Source organism: Microplitis mediator, chromosome 9 (genome assembly GCF_029852145.1).
Source record: "Microplitis mediator isolate UGA2020A chromosome 9, iyMicMedi2.1, whole genome shotgun sequence".
Taxonomy (NCBI): domain Eukaryota; kingdom Metazoa; phylum Arthropoda; class Insecta; order Hymenoptera; family Braconidae; genus Microplitis; species Microplitis mediator.
This window is the reverse complement of record NC_079977.1, coordinates 5,835,766-5,856,723: the sequence shown is the minus strand read 5'-3', so window position 1 is coordinate 5,856,723 and position 20,958 is coordinate 5,835,766. Positions and strand designations below refer to the sequence as shown.

The 20,958-nt window shown below is 25.6% G+C and overlaps 1 protein-coding gene and 1 non-coding gene across 2 annotated transcripts; both read right to left on the bottom strand.

The window, feature by feature from the left end:
- Positions 1-1,003: 1,003 nt before the first annotated feature.
- LOC130674558 (5'-nucleotidase domain-containing protein 3) lies at positions 1,004-14,393 on the bottom strand. Its single transcript, XM_057479916.1, has 8 exons — positions 14,124-14,393; positions 8,503-8,678; positions 8,087-8,314; positions 6,388-6,528; positions 5,439-5,596; positions 5,178-5,364; positions 4,482-4,622; positions 1,004-1,766 (listed from the first exon to the last, which is right to left on the bottom strand). Exons 1-8 carry the CDS (start codon positions 14,320-14,322, stop codon positions 1,410-1,412), a joined length of 1,587 nt encoding a protein of 528 aa, XP_057335899.1. The 5' UTR covers positions 14,323-14,393; the 3' UTR covers positions 1,004-1,409.
- Positions 14,394-17,577: 3,184 nt separating this feature from the next.
- LOC130675242 (small nucleolar RNA U3) lies at positions 17,578-17,792 on the bottom strand. Its single transcript, XR_008991247.1, has one exon. It is a non-coding gene; the product is annotated as a small nucleolar RNA U3 (small nucleolar RNA).
- Positions 17,793-20,958: the final 3,166 nt, after the last annotated feature.

Sequence of the window (20,958 nt, the reverse complement as noted above, 5' to 3'; positions counted from 1 at the left end):
GTTAACTTTCTCTACATTATTAATTCATAATTAATAATTTTAGTAAGAATAAAATATTAATTAAATGTATTCTCAATAAATAATTAAATTATTATAATATCTTTTTAATAAAACTAACCCATGTTAATCTTAATATTTATTGTTTTATTTAGAAATTTTTTTAATCAGTTAAAAATTTATGTGTTATTAATTATAACCTAATTTTTTAATTATAAAACCTTATATTAATATTAACCTTACGACCTTGAATTTGAAGCAGCTTCATCGAAATCGCAATAATTCCAATGTAGCATATGAATGATTCCCATGCTAGCATATGAATGATTGCTTCTAGACGTGATTATACGAAAACAGAAACTCTTCAAGTTCCGTTTGCACGTACGACATCTTATCAAAAGTCTTTTATTATTACTAGTTGCAATTTCTGGAACTCGCTTCCGTTTGAGATCACCTCAGTTGAGACACTAGATGAGTTCCGTAATCGATGTTACTTATATTTATTAGATTTAGAGGAAAATGAAGTAGTTGGCTAGTATTTAATTCAATTTAATTGAATATAATTTTATTTATGAGTGAAATGTTGAGTGAAAATATTGTTAATGTGAGAAAATGTCCAAAAACTACTATAATAATTATAATAATTATATTGCATATATATATTTTTTATATAGTTAAGATTATACTTAATAACTAACTGTATTATTGTTTTGATATGTGATTATAGGGAGCAATTGCTTCATTATCTAATAAACAAATAAATAAATGATTCCCATGCTAGCATGGCTAGCGTTACCATGCTACATGGTAATAATTACTATGTTACATTGGAGACTATACCATTCACTTCTCTCCGTGAAATGTATAATGCCGCTTGGCGTAAATAAATAAATAAATAAAAAAAAATAAAAATCAACTGGAAAATAAAATGAATGAAATCTAATTAATTTGTTATAATTTTTATTTCAATTATAACATTAAATACATTGTATAATTTCATAATTATAATTACTTTCAGTAATTACTAGCGTCAAAAATACTGTCTATAAAAACGGTTTACTAATAAAGCAGTTTTTTAAATTTTAATTGAGACAATTTAAGTATGAGTATTAAAACATTGATAAATTTCTCAGTTAATTAATAAATTTATCAATAATATGAGTTTTAGAATCGACAATATGTTTTACAAATATTTACATAATCTCAATTTGTACTTAACTTTTTTTTTTTAATTGAAAACTATTTCGTCGTCAATTATTTATAACATTACTTATTTTTTTGCTCTTTCATTTTTATTTTTACTACAAATATTTTCGCATGTCGGTTATTTCGATGTCTTTCAAGCTTGTAATCGATAATACTAAATCACAAAGTAATTCAATAAAGTATAGAAAAAAATAATGATAATTTTTTTACATAAAATAACTAGTGTATTCGTGTGGCATGACACCGCGTCTTGGATAAAATGTGTGTGTGTTTGAAAAGTAAAGTAAGTTAGTAATTTTATTCATGTAAATGTCCGCGAATCTGAAAAGTCTTCGTGAAAAATATGTTGGATTGTGATAAGTTCGAAATACAGATCCGAATTGTTTATTAAATACACGTTTTAATGAGTTACGTAATTGATCTCGTTCAGACATCCACTCGGCTAATTGTTCTTGAACTTCTGGTCCGTCGTAATCTTGATGCTCTTCAATCAGTGACGTGAGCATTTGAAGCCAATTAGCATTTTCTTTAAATTCTGGTTTATTTAAATTCTCAATTTCATACTGAAAAATAAATTTTTTTTAATTTAAAATTATAATTACAACAGTTTTTAGTCATTTATATTAAAATATTTTTCGTTTAAAATATTTTATGGATTTTTTTTAATTATGGCAGCAATTTAATTTTCAAAATTTTACAATAAATAAAACTTTTGATTTATATAAAAAAAAGTCAAAATGTAAGAAGATCCCCCGTGAAAAAAATTTATAAAAAAAATATATGCTAAGATATAAAAAAATACATATAAATATATACAAAATATGTATAAAAATATATTTTTAATTCAACCAACAACCTAGGTAAAAAAATATATATTTTTTATATAATTTTTTTATATTTTCATAATTATATGTTTTATAGATTTAAAATATATTATTAATCTATTTTCTTTATATTTCTATACATGTATTTTTTATATATTCTAAGATATATTTTTAATATATTTAAAATATATACGAAAATCGTGCAAAAGTTAGCTATTTGAAACATATTTTTTATACATATTGTATATATATTTATATATTTTTTATGTATTTTTAATATATTTTTTTTTATATTTTAACATATAGTTTTTTTGTAAATTTTTTTCATGGGGGACATAATTTAAATATTTCGTATTTGATAAAAATGGAATTTAAAAATTTATTTATTTTTAAAATAATTATAAAATATCACCAAATTTTATGTGAATCCTCGATTTGCAAAATTAAATTTTGTAAATAAAAAAAATGCTCAAATTTCTTAATCATCTGACACATTCATAATTTTTTATAATAATTTATTTATTGAAAATCGAAATTCCCACATGACCATAAATAGTTTTCATGGAAAATATACACAATCACATTATTCTTGATATATTTAACTTTAAATCGTGTCCAGATCAACTTAATAAAATGATAAATTCATAGGAAGATGGACAATAATGTCTTCCAATGTCTCAAAAACATTTAATAGACGATAGAGTTTATATGATCAAGTTGCTGAAGAAGTCCCAATAAAGGGACGCAACGTCCAATTTATGGTCAAAATCAAATTCCATAAGTTTTTAATTTATCTCCAGCTCCTTATGAATTTATCATTTTATTATTCTTAATATTTTTTGAGCTTTTAACTTTGAATGTCCAGGGAATGTACTTTCAAGTCCATTAATCATTTTAATCCTCTAGTATAAGTTACAAAAAAACTTGGGATTTTCTTGAGAGTTAGAAAAATAAATTTTATTTCAACGGCAGATTTCATTATAATAAATAATCGGTTAAATATTTGAAATATTTAGTTTTATTTGAATGAAAAAAAAGAGAGAGAGAGAGAGAAAGAGATATTTGAGTGATTTTATAAGTATTCCATTTAATTACGGAACACTAAAAATACATAAAATAGGTTTTTATTACGGTAAAGTTTTTAAATTCCTGTAACTTTTAAAATTTTGTGTTTATCAATTCGTTCCATACAATCTTTTCAATAGGTTATACAATTTTCTACAGAGTCGTAATTAATTTTTTTATGTAATGCGAAAATTTGAGTCATTTCGTCATAATTTTATTAAGAAATTACTGCACAATAGGAACTAAAATATTATTTCATATAAAACTTTTATTCTATAAGCTAATTTGTAAAAAATTTTGCGTTGTATAATTGCTGCATAATTAATGAGAATGGAAAAATTTTTGTACTTTAAATAACAAATAATATAAAATTCTCAGATACTTTTTAAAATTAAAATTAAAAGAAACTACTAGGAAATAATCTTTGGTGGTAGATAGTTCATTCTAAATTCAAATAAAAGTCAGTAAGAGATCTTGTACTGTTAAAAAAAACCGGGGTAAGTCCACGCGGTGTAGGTGTTAAAATTTTTAGTGTAAATTTTCAACACCGAAAGCGGTGTTAAAATAACACTGCCGCCGAAGTAAATATTCTTTACCGTTGTTAAAAATATTTTACTTAAATTGTGTAATTTTTAAACAAATTACGTATAACATAAATAATTATTAAAATAACTATATAGCAAAATTTAAATTTCCTCTAGATAATATTCATTAAATTTATGTATTTTTTTATATATAATAAATTTTTTTTTCTAATTTCTATCCGTGGAATTTTTTTTTACACCGATTTACTACCGCCTACATTGGTGTTATTTCATTTTAACACCACGCACTGTTAAATTGACTCAATTTTTAACACCGCTCTTTTTACAGTTTAGTCGTTTGTGTATTTCTATCTCAATTTATCTTAGAGCATCTTTATTATGTTATTTTCACTGTCAATCGCAGAAATGCATTATAAATAAATAAATAAATAGATAAATTAATGTTCATATATTGATGAGGATTTTTTACAAGTCGATAATAAACAGATTCAAAACAATGAGCAAAAAAAATGTTGCAAAGTGAAATTGTCATTAAATATATGCAGTAGAATCTGCAGTGTAGGAGGAAAAAAATATTAGAAATACCCATAATATATAAGAAAGTCTTTTTTACTTTAATATTTAAAAAAAAAAATTCCCACGACATGGAATGTTTTGGTACAGTTTGATCTAGTGACCTAGATTCTCCACATGCCCCGCCTTTATTCGTATACATTTTAATAGAAGCTAGATCTTTTTACCAGACGTTAATGCTCACTTTCACCCAATAATTTTTATGATATATAACATCTCATTATCTCAAACAATAAAAACATTACGATAAGTATAATAATAAAATACATACGGTTAATTCCTGAATTATTGCTCCCGTTCTCCAGCCGTGCTCAAGAGTGACATCTGCTAAGTCACTGTAAGGATGATCTCCGAAATAAAGAACTTGATGACCTCTCCATCCAGTCATATCTTGCAGTTGTTTAACAGTACCCTTAAAAGAAAATTTTAATTAGATATATTGTAATAAATTTATTAGATTTTTTTACAGTCTCCCATGTAAAAAAAATTCGTTTTAAAAATTTTCCAAAAACGTTTATTCAAATATTCTTGGAACTTTGAAAAAATAAGAAAGTGAAAAATTTTCAACTGGTGTAGACTTTTCCTGCGCGTTTTATTTTTTTTTATTTTTTGAGCAAAAATAATTTCATTTGACAATTTTTTGAGTTTGAAGAACTTTAAAAAAAAAAAAAGGAATTAAGAATTTTGAAAATTTATGACTCACTAAAATTATTCAGGTATGAGACAAAAAAAAAATAAAAGAGATTTGAATATTTTTTTATTTTTATTAGAACTTTTTGGGAAGGTCAGTTTTTTTTTAACTTTTCGTGCTCGTTAAAAAATAGTTGAAAAAATGAGTGATTGGAAGTAACTATGAACTTATGAACTCACAAAACTGTCAATTCAAATAATTTTTGCTTTAGCGATTTTGGAAGCTAAAAAACTACTGAATAATAAATTTAATTTAATATTAAAAATTGATATTTACTTCAAGATATATTGTCCCTTTATCGAGTTTCGTAACACGGTCCCAAAGTTGTGTTTGTAGATTTTCGTCGTAAACTCTCAAAGGTCTCGATTCATCAGTAAAAAATCTTGGTTTCCTGGCCTGTACTATTACGACGTCAAAGTAATTTTTCCAGTCATCTCCAACGAGAAATTTCATGCCTTTATCACTGAAGAGAAAATAATTAATTACACAAATTTATCAAATAAAAAAAATCTATTGATAAACAGTAAACATACTTACACAAAATGAAATGGACTGTTTGTTACTAAAAACATTTTTTTATTTGCTGCTTTAAGACGATCGAAAAATTTCGTTAGATCTTTATTTTTTTCGAGGTAGTCAGCGACATTATTTGCGACCATCTGGTGCATTATTGGATGACAACTTTGAACAGAGTTCTATTAAATTAAATCAAATTCAATTAATAAATTAATTGCTTCATTTATTTACATCAAAATATATATTATATATTATTGATAGAATAAAGAAATATTTTGTTCAAGCCACATCTTGTATAGTCAAATTACTTGATGTAATGAAACTTGGTATCGTTAGAGGTTTTAACTTGAATTTGTGCCTTTCCATTGTTGAAAATGTTTTTTTTTTTTTTTATGATCCGGAAGTTAATAGAGAATAAAAAACTTTTGGAGTTTTTCTTTTTTTTTCACTAAATGAATTACAAAAAAAAAGAACTAAAAATATGCATATGTAGAAAATTGATAAAACTCTAGGTGGAATTTTATTGAATAATTTATAGTTTTTAAAAAAATAAAAAAATTATCAGACGTCGGCTAACTTCAGTATCGTCTTTTTCTTTTATAAAATAAAAAGTTCGATATCTTAAGTTTTTAAAATAATTATCATACATTTATATTTTGCGCTAAAAGATGTTCATTTTTGTATTTTTTTTTATTCTTCAAAAATAATATTCAAAAATGACTAGCAACAAAATTTTTGAATATTTTAGAGTTAAATATTAAATTATTGTTTTTTAATCTCTTACAAGCAACGCCCATTTAGTAGACCCCAAAAATTTTATAAATTGTATCGTATTTTTTACTGGTGTAAAGATATGTTAGAAAAAAAAAATTACGAGAAATAGCCCGTAGTAAAATCTACAGATTTACGATAAGAAGTTTCAATGATTTGTTACTCCTGAAAAAGTTACATATTTTATACTAAAACTCACTTTAACATCTCGGAAAAGAATCTCTGGATGATAATCGATATGATTTCTTACAAAATACTCAGTAACATTGCATAGCAATCCCATTTCTGGTACAGAAAACAAATCAGCTAGTTGGATCATTTTCTGACGATGTGGTCCATCCTAAATAAAATCATATAAATTATAAATGAATATAGTATCCAATGTTGTTTTATCCAGAAGTTTAAAAATTAATAAAATAATCAAATATTTAAATTCAAATTTACCTTTTTCTTATGTTCCATAATCAATATTAATTGATAGCACATTTAAACAATTACATGCAAGTGAGTATACAGGAAGTTTGTGTATTACAAATAAATATATGAGATAAATAGAACACAACAAATTCCTTAATTGAAACCCGGGTCAAAAATAAAACTTGATTCAGGCTCGCTTCGCCTTATTTTCTTATGAAGTTATCGATTTGCCGACGACTTTTTGATTAGATCTCGACTTTTTCGACTTAAATCTAATTTTTTTAAACTTTTTGAATTTTTTTCATCTTAGTTTCAACTTATTCGTCTTTACTTTGAGCACGATAGTCATTCACATTACTTTTGACTTGCTAAACCAAGTCGAAAAAAGTCATTTATTCGCCTTACTTTCGCCTTAATATATAAAAATTATTTCACCTTAGTTCTGACTTTCGACTTATAATTTAAGTCGATTAAGTCTACATCAAGTCAGTTTCGACTTGATTTAGACTTTTTCGCCTTACATTTTAAGTCGAATAAGTTTAAACCAAGTCCCCTGATTAAACAACTGAATTCGATCGAATTAAACAGAATTAAATTTTTAATTCAGACAAATTCTGTTAATTCGGTACCTAACTTAAAAATGAATTCTGTCTAATTCGGCAGGAAAACCAGAATTCGTCCGAATAAAAACGAATTTAAATAATTCTATTCGGTTCAATTCTGATTAATTCGAAAGTAAATCTCCAATTTCTGGTTCTGAATCCGAATTCAACTGAATTTAAACGAATTTGAAATTTTTACATCGGTTTTATTCTGTTTAATTCAAATTCGAATTTTCAATTCAGTTGAATTCTGTTTTGCAGAATTCGACAAAATATAACAGAATTAAAATTTTTAATTCGGTCGAATTCGGTTGTTTAATCAGGGTCAATTTCGACCTGATCTTGACTTTTTCGTCTTAAAATTTAAGTCGAATGTCTAAACCAAGTCAATTTCGACTTGATTTCAACTTTTTCGTCTTGAATCGTGACTAAGTAAGCCAGTTAAGTCTAAACCAAGGCGAAAACTCAATATATTTCATACCTCCGTAAAAAAAGTCGAGTTTGTCGTGTGAAAAACGGCTCCAAATTTCGACTCGGTAAACTAAGTCTAAATCAAGCTTTATTTTTGACCCGGGAAGGGAAATTAAAAATTTTTAGAAGATCCAATAACTTAAAAAATTTTCAAATTTAATTGTTTTCAGATTTTTAAAATTGAAAAAAATTATATACAGAACTAAGTGTTTAAATTTATTTTAATTAATCAGAAGACTGATAACTAAGAAATGATTAGCAATTAATTTGTCAACTATTTTTATTTTTACAAAAAGTAATTGGATTAAAAATTTTTTTGCGTCTAAAAAATTCATTTGCGGTAAATTCTTCCTCGTAATCATAAAAAGTAAGTAAAGTCTCAATACAGATAGTGTGATTTATGCTCACCTGAGAGTTTTTATGTTGTGACTCGACATAAGCAATCGGTATGATCCGGTTTTTATAAATTCTAAGAACCTCCTCGTCAGGAACCGGATGAAGCCCGCGATAAACAGCGCCGAGTTGTATTTGAAGAAAACTATCGAGTTTCAGAAGCAAACCTTTTTCGATATCATAATGAAGACCACGTATGGCAAAGTCTTTATTATATTCTAATTGGGCGATTTCCTCAGGATACTGTATTATTAATTAAATAAAACAGAATAATTAAAAATATGTAATTTTTTCTTTATTTAGAAGTCATTAATTTTTTACATTTGAAATTTTTTTATTTATTAAAACTTTTGTATAAAAAATAAATATTCTTTTTCTGCATTATATATATTTATGTAAAAATATTTAATTTATATTTTGATAATAATTACCTTATATTTTTTAATTAACATATCGCGGCCTAAATTATATAATAAATAGTCCATTGATGGTTTATAACACGCTAATGTATAATCGTAATCAAATCCATAAACTTTAACTTCTTTTAAATCTAATTCATTGCAGGCGAATACTCCGTTTGCATTCACATCCGGTGGTAATTTTTTAGCTGAAACAAATAAAATACAACTAATATAGTAAAGATCCATACGCTGTTAAAATTTTTGTCAGCTTTCAAGACCGGTTATTTTTAATTGTCTTGGGAACTCGATAAAAGTTTATTAATTCAACTGGATATCAATTTGTTCCCATAAATAAAAAAATTTATGCAAAATTTTTAATGAAAATACGAGATTACTATTGCACGTCTCATAACGCGAAGCGTTTGAGGTACGCTCTACTCTCAACACGTCAGAGCCAAGCAATTTTCTGGCCTTAAAATGACTCTATAACGTTCATATTTCATCCATAGGATAAATATAAGTACACGTATATCAAGAAAAGACTTAAGAAAACTTACTTTATGTGTTTTAAAGAAAATTTCTTTGCTACTTTAAAGAAAAAACGAGTTTAAAAAAAATTTTACTTGGACGTCCGGATGTCTTTATGTATTAACTTTTTTGGGATGTAGTCCGAATAACTGCCGAAAAAATTATCGTATTGAGAGCGATTTTTTTTATCTTGTTCAGAATTTTCTCAAGATGAACCCGTGCGATATTAAATTAAAAGTGATGACTGATAGCATTTTTGTATACAAAATCCCGTATATTTTTGTTTCAGTGGTGCTACCTCTGACGGATATTTTTGCAAGCCTCATATATATAGATATATTCTGTTATGGGCCTTTTACCGGCTGCATCTTTTTTACTTTTCTTTCTATTTTTTTGACGTCAAATGTTGTCATAAACATATAAGCGTTATAAGGCGTGCACTTTTGGATTTTCCAAACCTTGTATCCTATCGGGACATCGTGAATATTTCGAAGAGATCCGACTACCTTCGTCACCATTTGGGACAACGCGGGTCTCATTTAATTTTGTCATTGGCTAAAACCTATTTGTCATAGAACTTGTAATTTTTAATTGGCTGATCTGATCTGAACATACGCAGAACATCAATTTTTTTACACCTGTAGGTACCGGCAAGAAAATTAATTCATAACCAAAAATGATCTAAGAATTCACATAAATTGTGGACACAAGTTGAAAATGCAAATGGACCTATTTTTGTGGGAACTGTTTGACAAAATCAACAAGATCTGAATTACAATCCTTGATAAAAAAAAAACAGACGAGGGCATTTATTTTTGCCCGAATCCAGCTGTATGTGGAATTAATAAAGATTAATTTTTATTATTATACGTTACAACAATAATTTTTATCTTGTTTTGATGTCCACTTTGTGAAACGATTCAAACGAAGCAAACGTAGCGAAAGATAGTATGCTTGCCAATACACAAAAGCCACCATAGTATGCTTGCCTGTATACAACAATCCTGATAAACATCGATTGAAACCAAGACAACATTAAGTCACTACGATATAATTCGTTTAAAACAAAAATGCGATACAATCCTGACAGAGTTACGCAAAACAATTCAAGTAACATTTTAAAATAATATAAAGATTTATTCCATATAATTTTTTAAAAATAATATTTATTTTCTTGAAACGTACTTTTTTTTTTGTACTATGATAAAAATTGTTTAGGGAAAAATTAATATTGACCAATAATGTCATAGTGTAATACAGGATAACCCGATATTACTAACAAAACTGGGCTAGAGGGTAAGCCATCCCATAAATGCTCCAAGTTGGGAATATAATAACTCTGAAATAAGTTTCTTACCAGGGACACTACAAGTGGTGGGCGCGATCTAGTGGCGAGCATCGAACTACTCCCGCTGCTGCTGCCTACACTGAGCCGGAAAAAAATACAAAAAAAAATTGAAGATACTAAAATCTATGAAATTTTTCACTTTTTTGAAAAAATCGCATTTTTCTCGAAAACTATAGTTATCTGTAGAGAATAATTTATTTGAGCCTGATAAATAGATTTATTTGACTGAACAAAATCATTTATTTCATTCAAATATATATTTGTTTGTAGCTAACAAATAGCGCTACAGTGCTAACATTCAAATACAAATTTGTTAACTATAAACAAATCATTATTTCTTCAAATGAACCATATCTTTGTCTTAATTAAGTATTGGTTAGGTTCATTTAAATATGGGATTTATTTGCCTAAAACAAATCTTATTTTGCTCAAATAAATTGTTCTCTCAGTGTAAGCGAGATATCGAAAAATTATTGGGACAAGTAGAATCCTTTAATTTTTGATAATTATTATGAGTTTATTATTACAGTCTTGCTATGAAATTTCTTGTATTAAAAAACTAAGTATACATGGAAAAAAGAATTTTTAATAAAATTATGGCTTTAAATAACTATCAGCTTCAAAATTAATATTATTTAAGATTAATTGAATTATGAACAAAAACAAAGACAAAAAAATAAAATAATTTGAATGAAAAAAGATAAAATGAATCGTGCTTTTAATTTTTATGACATTTATCACTTGGAAATTAAAATTGATGAAAAAATCAAGTATATAAATATGTTAATTTATAATAATAATTATATTTTATGTTTATAACTGATTTTAACTTCAAGTTATTTACTTGCCGCAAATATATGTATATATATATATATTTATAGTGGTGTAAATAAAGAAAGAATCGCAAGAAAAGAGATAAAAAATCCATGAGATTTAATCTTATCATCATGAATGATCAGCCGTTTCACCACCTAATATGAAGCATGCATGAAATGACGATTTTCTCTGTTCTAGATTTTTCTTATTCTATTTTTATTTCTAACGTGTCATAAGTTTAACATTTGTAATACATAATGTTCAGATTAAGCTCTTTCTCTTTTTATTTTCTTCAGCATCACATCATCATTCAGTGTAATGTTGAGATCGCGTGCGATAAGCTTAATGTATTACCGATATCGAACGTCAATGGATCAAAGATACCTACGAGTATACTACTGATGGAATGATAAAGATAAACTTAAAATTTTCAGTTATTTATTTTAAATGGTTCAAACATGAGATTAATTTTTTTTCCGTTCCAATTAAATAGTTTTAAGATTTATATCAACGTCACTTAAATATCTCGATGAATATTAAAAAGTTTCTTCTGATAGAATTTAAAAAATTTTTATCGACGCTCAAACTAATATAGAGTACATTCATGTTTACTATTGCGGTTTATATTTTAAATTTTAAAATTAAACGAACTATAATAATTTGTGACATAAAAAAATTATAGAACTGTTTATTAATTTAATTTAATTTTTTTGTAAATTAATAGGTCTTCATTGAAAGTTTGACACTAGATAACTATATCATATATATTTCTATATAAGAACTTCGGTCATATATTTAAGTCCCACATTCTTTAGTAAAACAATTCATTGTTTTAATTTTATTTCAATTATCGCAACAATACGCTGAGAGAAAAAAAATATATTCGAATCATTGAATATTTTTACCACAAGAAATTATGCTATTAAAAATTTTAAATCTAGTATATTTTTTGTGCAGAAATTTAAAGATTTTATTTAAAATAATTTTCTTAATCGAAGAAACTCAAGTTCATTAACGATACTGAAGTTAGCCGATGTCTAATAATTTGTGGAATTTTTTTAAAAGGATAAATTACAAAAAAAAAAAATATTTGAAAAATTGCACATACGGTCTTTTAAATTTTCTACATGTGCATATTTTTATTTTTATAAATTTGTTGAAAAAAAAAATCCGAAAATTTACAATTGTCTGTTAATTCAAGATCATGTTTATTTTAAGATATTTTTTTTTGCAGCAGTGTAAAAAAAATTTTAATTTTCTTGTCAAAAAAATGATTTTTCGCGATAGATATGAATAATGCAGTAATTTATGTCGATTTGTTACTCGAAAAATATTGTTTTTACAAAAGTTATTTTTTTATGATACTGAAATGAGCCGACGTCTAATAATTTTTGGATTTTTTAAAAAACGATGAATGATAAAAAAAAATATTTTTTAAAAATTGCACTTGTAGTCTTTTAAATTTTCTACAAGCGCATATTTTTAGTTTTTTTTTTCCTCAAATTTAATTGTTCAAAAAAAAATCCAAAAATTTTTAATTATCTGCTAATTAAACCCAATAAATTTCTTAGAAAATTATAAATTATTTTATGTTCTTGTTAGAAAACAATATAAATTTTCGAATTTTTTTTAACAAATATATTACAAAAATTAAAAATAAACTAAAAATATGCACTTGTAGAAAATTAAAAAAACTACAGGTATAATTTTTTGAAAAAATTTTTTCTTTTATTTATCGTTTCTAAAAAAAATTCAAAAACTATTAGAGGTCGGCTGACTGCAGTATAATATTATTTTTCAAATATTATTAACCTATACCTTTGATTTACTTCGTATATATATTTTTTAATTAACATTAAAAATAGTAGACACCCAATAATTTTTGTTTCTTATTTTAAAATACACACAAAAATTAAAAAATCCCGCACTATGCAAAAAATTTAATTTTTACTGACAGAATTAAAAAAATTTATTTTTTTCTATTTCCGTATCCGGCACATCAATTAAAATATTTTTGTATCAAGAACTTCATATCATACTTTTGAATTTTTTGTGAAACTTGAACGTAATATAATACTACAAATATGAACCTGGCCAATTGAAATTTGCGCTGCAAATTTGTTATAACTTTTACTTAAATTTAAACCATTCAAACATTTAAGCATTTAAAATCACATTCTTAAACCCTATTATTTTTATTCCTAAATGCTTAGACATTGTTCTCTTTCTCATCATTTATATATTACAGAGTTTATATATATATTTTTAAATCATTTCTGATTGTAAAGTTTCTTAAACTTGATAAGCGTGTACTTTATTATAAATACTTATGTATACTTTTGTCATTCGGCTTTTTTGCCTTGGCATTGAAATTAAATAAATAAATAATAATACATAATAGTTTTTTATAATCCTTAGTAATAGAAAAACAAATTTTTTATCTTATAGAAATATTTGTTTTTATTGCTTACAAAATTTTGTTACTCAAATAAATTTAAATATTTATTAAAAAAAAATCAGAACTTCATTAAGAATTAAAAACATCTTAATTAAGGCTATCATGTATTTAAAATCGCTGTAAAAGCGACAATTACCCTAATTGACATTAACATAAATTATTGTTTGAAATAATTACGCGTAAATCAAAGTACAAGCATGCGTTAATTCTACCAATCAACATTTGATTTATTGCGCAAGTCCAATGCAAACAAGTTTCCTCTATGGATTATGCGCATAATCATGCGCATTAAAAAAAGTATTAGAGAATCAGCTGATTACACAGTATCGTAACATAAATATACACGCAACAATATCATAAAATGATATTTTTAAAAGTTAACAATCAAGTAAGATATTTAAAAGTATTACCAGTGATAATTAATAAATATCAAATAAAGAAATATGATAAAATAAAAATGGCGCCAATTCTTACTTAAATTTTAGTGCGTATGTTACTCACATTTACATTTCTCCTTCATCTTGAGATAATTTTCTCTCATTTTATCACGAGAAATTTTACGTCCTTCAACATATACTGCACTCCCATGTGCGGCACGTGCGAATGTACAGTTTTTGCCATGTCGTAAAATATTATTAAAAACACTGTAACTATTACCGAATAAATTAACAACGAGAGGCGCCACGAGGGATGCGGACATGACGATGGTCAACAGACTTCCCCTTGGCCTCGACTTGACTACGTAACTACACGAGACTCGGGATAATGAACATGAGCGAGCAAGGGCAAGAGAGAAAGAAAAAAACTATATATAGACTGAGAGGAAGAGAGAGAGATATATTTAACTGGCGATGATCTGTGCGTCTGCGTCAGAAATATTTTGTATTCTTTCCATATTCTATTGCCAGACAAATCTTAACCATTCAGAAATAATTGTAAGGTTATAACATCAATTACCGACATTAGAACATCTACTTTATTTCAAATTTTATTTATAAACAATCAATTTATTTTTATGTCATACTTTATATTTTCTTTAAATAAAAGCATGTTAAGAAATATATCGGGTACAAGTAGCATTTGTGACTACTGCTCTAATTATGGACATTTAATATTTTATTTAAATTAACGAAAAAGTATAAAAAAAATTTTCATTCTAATACAGTAATTAAATTTTCTTTGAACGAATTTAAAAAATTAATTATGTCATTTCTGACATTACAAATTATTTTATTAAAATTTTTTAAGTGGCCAAAACTGGGTAAGAACGGCCCCTTTATTACATGTATTTCTTTAAATACATATACGGTAAAAAAAATACTTTCAACAAGAGAAATATTCTTGATTCAAAAAATTTAATTTAATAGTAATTATAGCAAATCTTGTAAATACTCTAAATGGTGATGTTGAATTTTCTAGCGGCGCATTCATATCAAAATATTAAAAAACATTTGCTTAGTTATTTCTAACTTTATAAAGTTTTCTCGTTTTTCCAATTAAATTTTGATTAATATTTTAATTTACGTTATTTGATTTTATATATTCTCATTCAAAGGATTTTTACGTAAAAAAAATATATAGGGGCCATCTATAAATTACGTGACGTTATTTTTTATACTTTTTAATACTCGACCCTGCGCATGTAATACTAGATAACAATCCCCCTCCCCTTCTCAAGACATCGCACATAAAATAGTATTTGAAATAAATATAGTAGAATATGAAAAGTTTAAATTCATTTGAGATTTGCAACATTATTTTTGACCAACTTCCCTCTCTCTAATAAATCGTAACGAATTATTATCCCCCTCTTCTATCAAGATTATTATGTAATTTTTGGATAGCCCATACTATTTAATAGCTCGTTTTTGTCTTGAGGGAAGGCAGTACTGAATTTTTAAATTTTACTTTTCTAATTACGTTTTTTTGGAAGCTATGAAAATTGCTGTAATAACCCGGGTCGGAAAATTTGATCTGATCTAAAGACGATCAAAAACAGACTAATAAAAATGATAGGCAGTAAAAGTCTGATTTTGATCAAGACGCGACCAAAACTAGACTAAAAATGATTGAGAACAAGTCTGAATAAGGAATAGTAGGAAAAACTCGATTAAATTTCACATATTAGTTAAATACAAATAAAAAGTAAAATTAAATAGAAATAACTTAAAATTTTTATTTGATTTAAAACAGATTAAATTTTTGAACCCGGGAACACTTGATTAATATTTAAATGACTGAAAATTTTATTTTTACAATAGTTATTAAGTATAAAATATAATGTGATAGCTAATAATAATAAAATTAAAAAATAAGTAAATAAATGCATAAATATATTGGTTAGACTATTTAAACACTTGGACTTTGGCTTAAACATAGGTCGCAGTGTATTGTTGAACAGAAATAGAATCCTGAATATGTGGGACGTCGGGTTGGGTGTAATATTTGTTGCCAAATGAAAAGATCCATCTTGAAAAACCGGATTCCATCGAGCCCAAAGTCGATCTGATCCAGTGTTTATGCGGTACCATGAGCTCTTGTCATTCGTACTCAATAACAGTGTATGTATATATATGTACATGTATATATCTTTAACAATAATCAGTCAAAGGGGGTCCTCGCGCGAACGGTAATCCGAATTAAAAGAGCGGATGAAGTTTCACTTGAGCCGTGAGTCCAATACAAGACTTTAGTCATGACGCTAATGATACTCAGTTCAAAAATCGGCCAAGAGACCAGATGTTTTTTTGTAATTTTTTATAAATTATACAGCATAAGTATCAATTTTTTCAACATATCTTACGATTCAACTAAAATAAAATCTTCAATAATATGCAGTCAAGTGAAAATTTTAAATACAACGTGAGGTGAACAAATTTAAAACGTTTTAAAATTTTGAGAAGATATCTAAGATACTATATATTATTTAAAAAAATTATAATCGATAAAAAACCTAGCGCGGCTATGTTTTTATAAACAAAGAACACGTTTCATGTAATCCAATAGTCTACTCTTGTTTTGAAAAGAATGAATCGTTACAATTAGTAAAATTTACAATAAAGTTTGTTAAATCCATAAAATTTCACGAGTTAACAACTTTACAAAAAACTTTAAAAATTAAACAAGAAACTATTTAGATTTAAATGTTTAAATTATTGTTCTGTCCTTGTAATAAAAAAATTATATTTATAATAAATGAATGAAAGTATTTATGATTTTCAATTCAGGTAACAGTTAATTTTTTGTGTTGTTTTTAGTTTATAATAATTAATTCATTAGTAATAAAAAATTTAATTAAAAAATTAAATACAAATATTTCTCATTATTAAATCATCATATTACGTATTCAGAGTATTATTTTTAATATTATTCAATATTATATTATAATTCTTTTGATATTTCAATAAAACGTTGAAAAATTTTGGTGTGCCTATTGCCATATATTTTATTAGTTCAACTACTGCTCCCGGAGTGTTCAACTACTGCGGCTTATCAGAGTTGAGTTTTCAACTACTCCTTTCATAGTCTATTTTAAAAACGTTGTCAAAATATAAATATTAAATTATCTGCGTTATTTTGCGCTTCAATCAATTCAAAATTGTTTATATTTTCATCAAAATCATTAATTTGAATTAATAATTACTACTTTATATATTAAAAGTAGGGTCAAATACGTTTTACTTTGAAACCTGTTCAACTACTGGGTACTTTACCTTATTTAAAACTACGAAAAATAACTGAAAAAAACATGGTTTTTCATTTCATTGCTCAATTTATTCTGCTCTAAAATAATTCATTAAATTAGTAAACAGTACTTGAAATTAACTGTGAAGTACATGAATAACTATTAATTAACAGTTTCTAACTGTAAAACTGTTGTATATAAAAATTTTGGTGGTTAAATTGATTGTCTGACGTTGAAGTCGGACTAAGGAAATTAATTTGTAATTAAATAACCACTCAGAAAATCCACTTCCCAAGCCCTTCGAACCGAAAGTTCGAAGGGTGAACGGTCATCGATGACTGAGTTTCGGCTACGAGCAAAAACTCAGTCTTCCTCACGCTCAGGGAAGAGGATCATTCCTCGTCATCATGGCTGTATCGACTCAACTATAGAGTAGAGAGGATGTGAAGATATACTACAGAAATGATCCTGTGAAGTATGATCTTAATTATATACTCTCTTTCGATGGTTTATAAGACCTATATGACAAGTATTGGACTAGGAAAAACAATTTCCCAGTTTAGCCGCCTAGCGGCCGATCCGAAACTGTGTGAATTCTATCAGTTATTTCTACAGACTGTTACCGAGGAGGTTTCTACGGTACTCAGAAATGCCCTCATGATAAATATTTTATTTCAGACATCTACTTTATCACTCAATAAATGTAAAGCTAATGTAAAGCTAATGTCTCATTAATTGTTGATTTGTCTATTTGATGATATCTACACGGAAAAAACAGAATATTGAAAATTAATAAATAAAAGTAAAAAGTGGAATCCGTTATTAATAATTAGTACTATTATGTACTTAATGCAAAGTAGTTTACTAATTTTTGTAGATTCCTAAAAACTCCTATCAATTATTTCAAAAAGTAAGTAAATATTATTACTTTTAGGTATAAATACGTGACTTATTAGTGAAAATTAATTAATTTATGGTATACATCTATTAAAAAGTATAATAATTGGTCAAATTAAGAATTGCTATCTTAGATACTGATTTTTCCCGCCGAAAATTGCAAAAGTTACAAACTTTTATTTTATAAATTCGATATCACTGATCAATTATTAGCTTATATTAGCTTAAAATATCATTTATTCATCATTATAAATTAATTTACAATATACATAAATCGAATAAGTGGTAAATAATAAAATGAAAAATTAGTATACTAGATATTGTTTTTTTGCTCATAAAAATACCGAAAATTTTTAACTCTTATTTTATAAATTCTATCCCATTGACTAATAATTAATATAAAATATTATTTATTCGTTACTATAAATTAATTTATAATATACATATATCGAATAAGTGGTGAATAATAAAATGAAAAATTAGTATACTACATCATTATATATTAATATGTACGTTTACTAATTTTTCAGTTCTTCATTTTTTTAATTTTTCTATGTTTATTTGAATAATAATAACAGTGGATACCAATTTGTCGATTCTTTTTCATATTAATTTTAATATACGAAATTACAAATTTTGCTCCTATATGTATCAAATTTTAATATAAATAATAGCCATTTTGCAATGTATATAATGATCCTGGTTTGATATTAGTATACAAATATACTAATTTTATGTCAAAAATAAACTACAAACTATTAAAATTTTGAGCATCATTTTTTTCCGTGTATTGAAGTAATCAAAAAGAAATTAAAACATTTATCAAATACTTCCGGTACAATTGCCGTTAATTAATCCCTCTCTCTATTTTTTTCCGGAAGTAAATTCACCAGTGTTCTAGTTTTTTAAATTAATTAGTTTTTGAATTTTCACAAACTTTTAATTTGCTAAAAATTTGAAACACATCTATACGATTAATTGAATATAAATAAATGCAAGATGCAAAAAAATTTAATTAAAAATTAGTATTTACATTATGGTTGAAATATTTAATAGTCAGACAGTTGCTAGACAGCACGTGCAATGACCGCAAGGTGATTATTATTAACGAATGGTTGCTAAAAATGGGAGCACAAATTGATTATTCTCGTTGATGATTAAGTTCTTTGATGAAAATTACTAGGTCGGTGATGACATTGACGTGGTTGAGGTCATGCATCACTTAAGCTGAAGTAACTGACAAGATATGATGGACATCTGCAAGAGTTATACTGATTGCAAATATATAAATATATATGGCAACTTAAGAGAAAAGTTGAGACTTTAATAATTATTGATTGAGAACTTTCTGGACATTCTCATAAGACTAAATTAAGGTAATGAGGTCAGCTGCCATATATATATGAATATATATCAATGTGTAAATATTTGTTAATTTTTGGAAATGTCTGATTCATTGATAGTGCATGGAAATTTATGTGCGAGATATATAGATTGGATTATTTATAGTCCATCGGATAAAAAATATTGATTGATGTATATTTACTAGCAACTTATACTCAATATACCGAGGAAACGCCTTAATAAGTACCTGTTGAGGTGTGTTACTGATAATCTATCAGTTGTAAACATACTCAAATCATGGTATTCAATTACATAAATTACTGATTTATTAACATTTATCGATGAAAAAATTATTTTTAACATCAATTTTTGATCAAATAGACATGAAAAAGACATTTTATTTATGTAAATTTTGTTAGAATAAATTTATTGTCTTTTTTGATACTTATTTTGTATAAGACATTCTCAAAAACAGTTCTTTATATATTAATAAAAATTGTCCTTTAAAATTAATAGGAATTTTTTCAAGTTACTAACGAGTTCAAATTCGTCATCATGAATATTAAATATAAGTATGGCTATAAATTAACTTGTTTACTTCATTTTTTTTTTTTTTTTTTGATTACTTTGAATCTTAGAGTAATGAAGTAAAATTTGAATGAGTGTATTTTATTTTTTTCATTGAAATTATTCATTTTTTATTTGCCCATAAATCAATTGATTTCCAAAAATATCAATAATACTGACGACAATTATTTTAAAAATCCGAAAATTGATTGAAAATTCGATTTTGTCATTTATAATTATTTTAACAAACTTACAATTATCAAAAATTAATGACGTCTTTAAAGAAAAAATTTTTCAAATTTAAACTTAATTCAAGGTCTTAATTAATGCATAAAACATTTATTTTAAATTATTTTCATTGTTTTTTCATCTTGAAAAATGAATGTCCAGGGCACATTAGTAGCATATGTGTAGATATATGATCATACATGATTCATATATAATCATATTTCATTATATATCATGATATTTATTTTTTTTCTGGTATTGATGTTGAGCTTATTAATTTTAATGACAATTATCTTTGAAAACAAAAAAAAATTGAAGTATATTATGCACAGAAAAAAAAGTTATCTTGAGTCAAAAAAATATTTCGGAAACAAACGTTTTCGGGAACCAAGTCAAGATTTTCTTGAGCCAAGAGAATTTATCTTGGTCAAAGATTTCTACTTTACCCGCGAAAATTGAGGATTTCAAAAAAATTTTCTAGAATCAAGAATATTTACTTTCTCTTCTAAAAAGAAAATTTTTTTTATCAATCTAACAGACAAACTCCCATAAAAAACGCATTTTAATAAATATGTCTGATGTTAATTAAATTTATCACTATTAAAATTAATTTCA

Coding starts and splice junctions, on each gene's coding strand:
- LOC130674558 (XM_057479916.1), bottom strand. CDS start 14,322: ATGTCCGCATCCCTCGTGGCGCCTCTCGTTGTTAATTTATTCGGTAAT. Junction 8,315..8,502: donor TGTTAATTAAAAAATATAAG/GTAATTATTATC, acceptor TTAATAATACAG/TATCCTGAGGAAATCGCCCA. Junction 6,529..8,086: donor CACAACATAAAAACTCTCAG/GTGAGCATAAAT, acceptor GATTTTATTTAG/GATGGACCACATCGTCAGAA.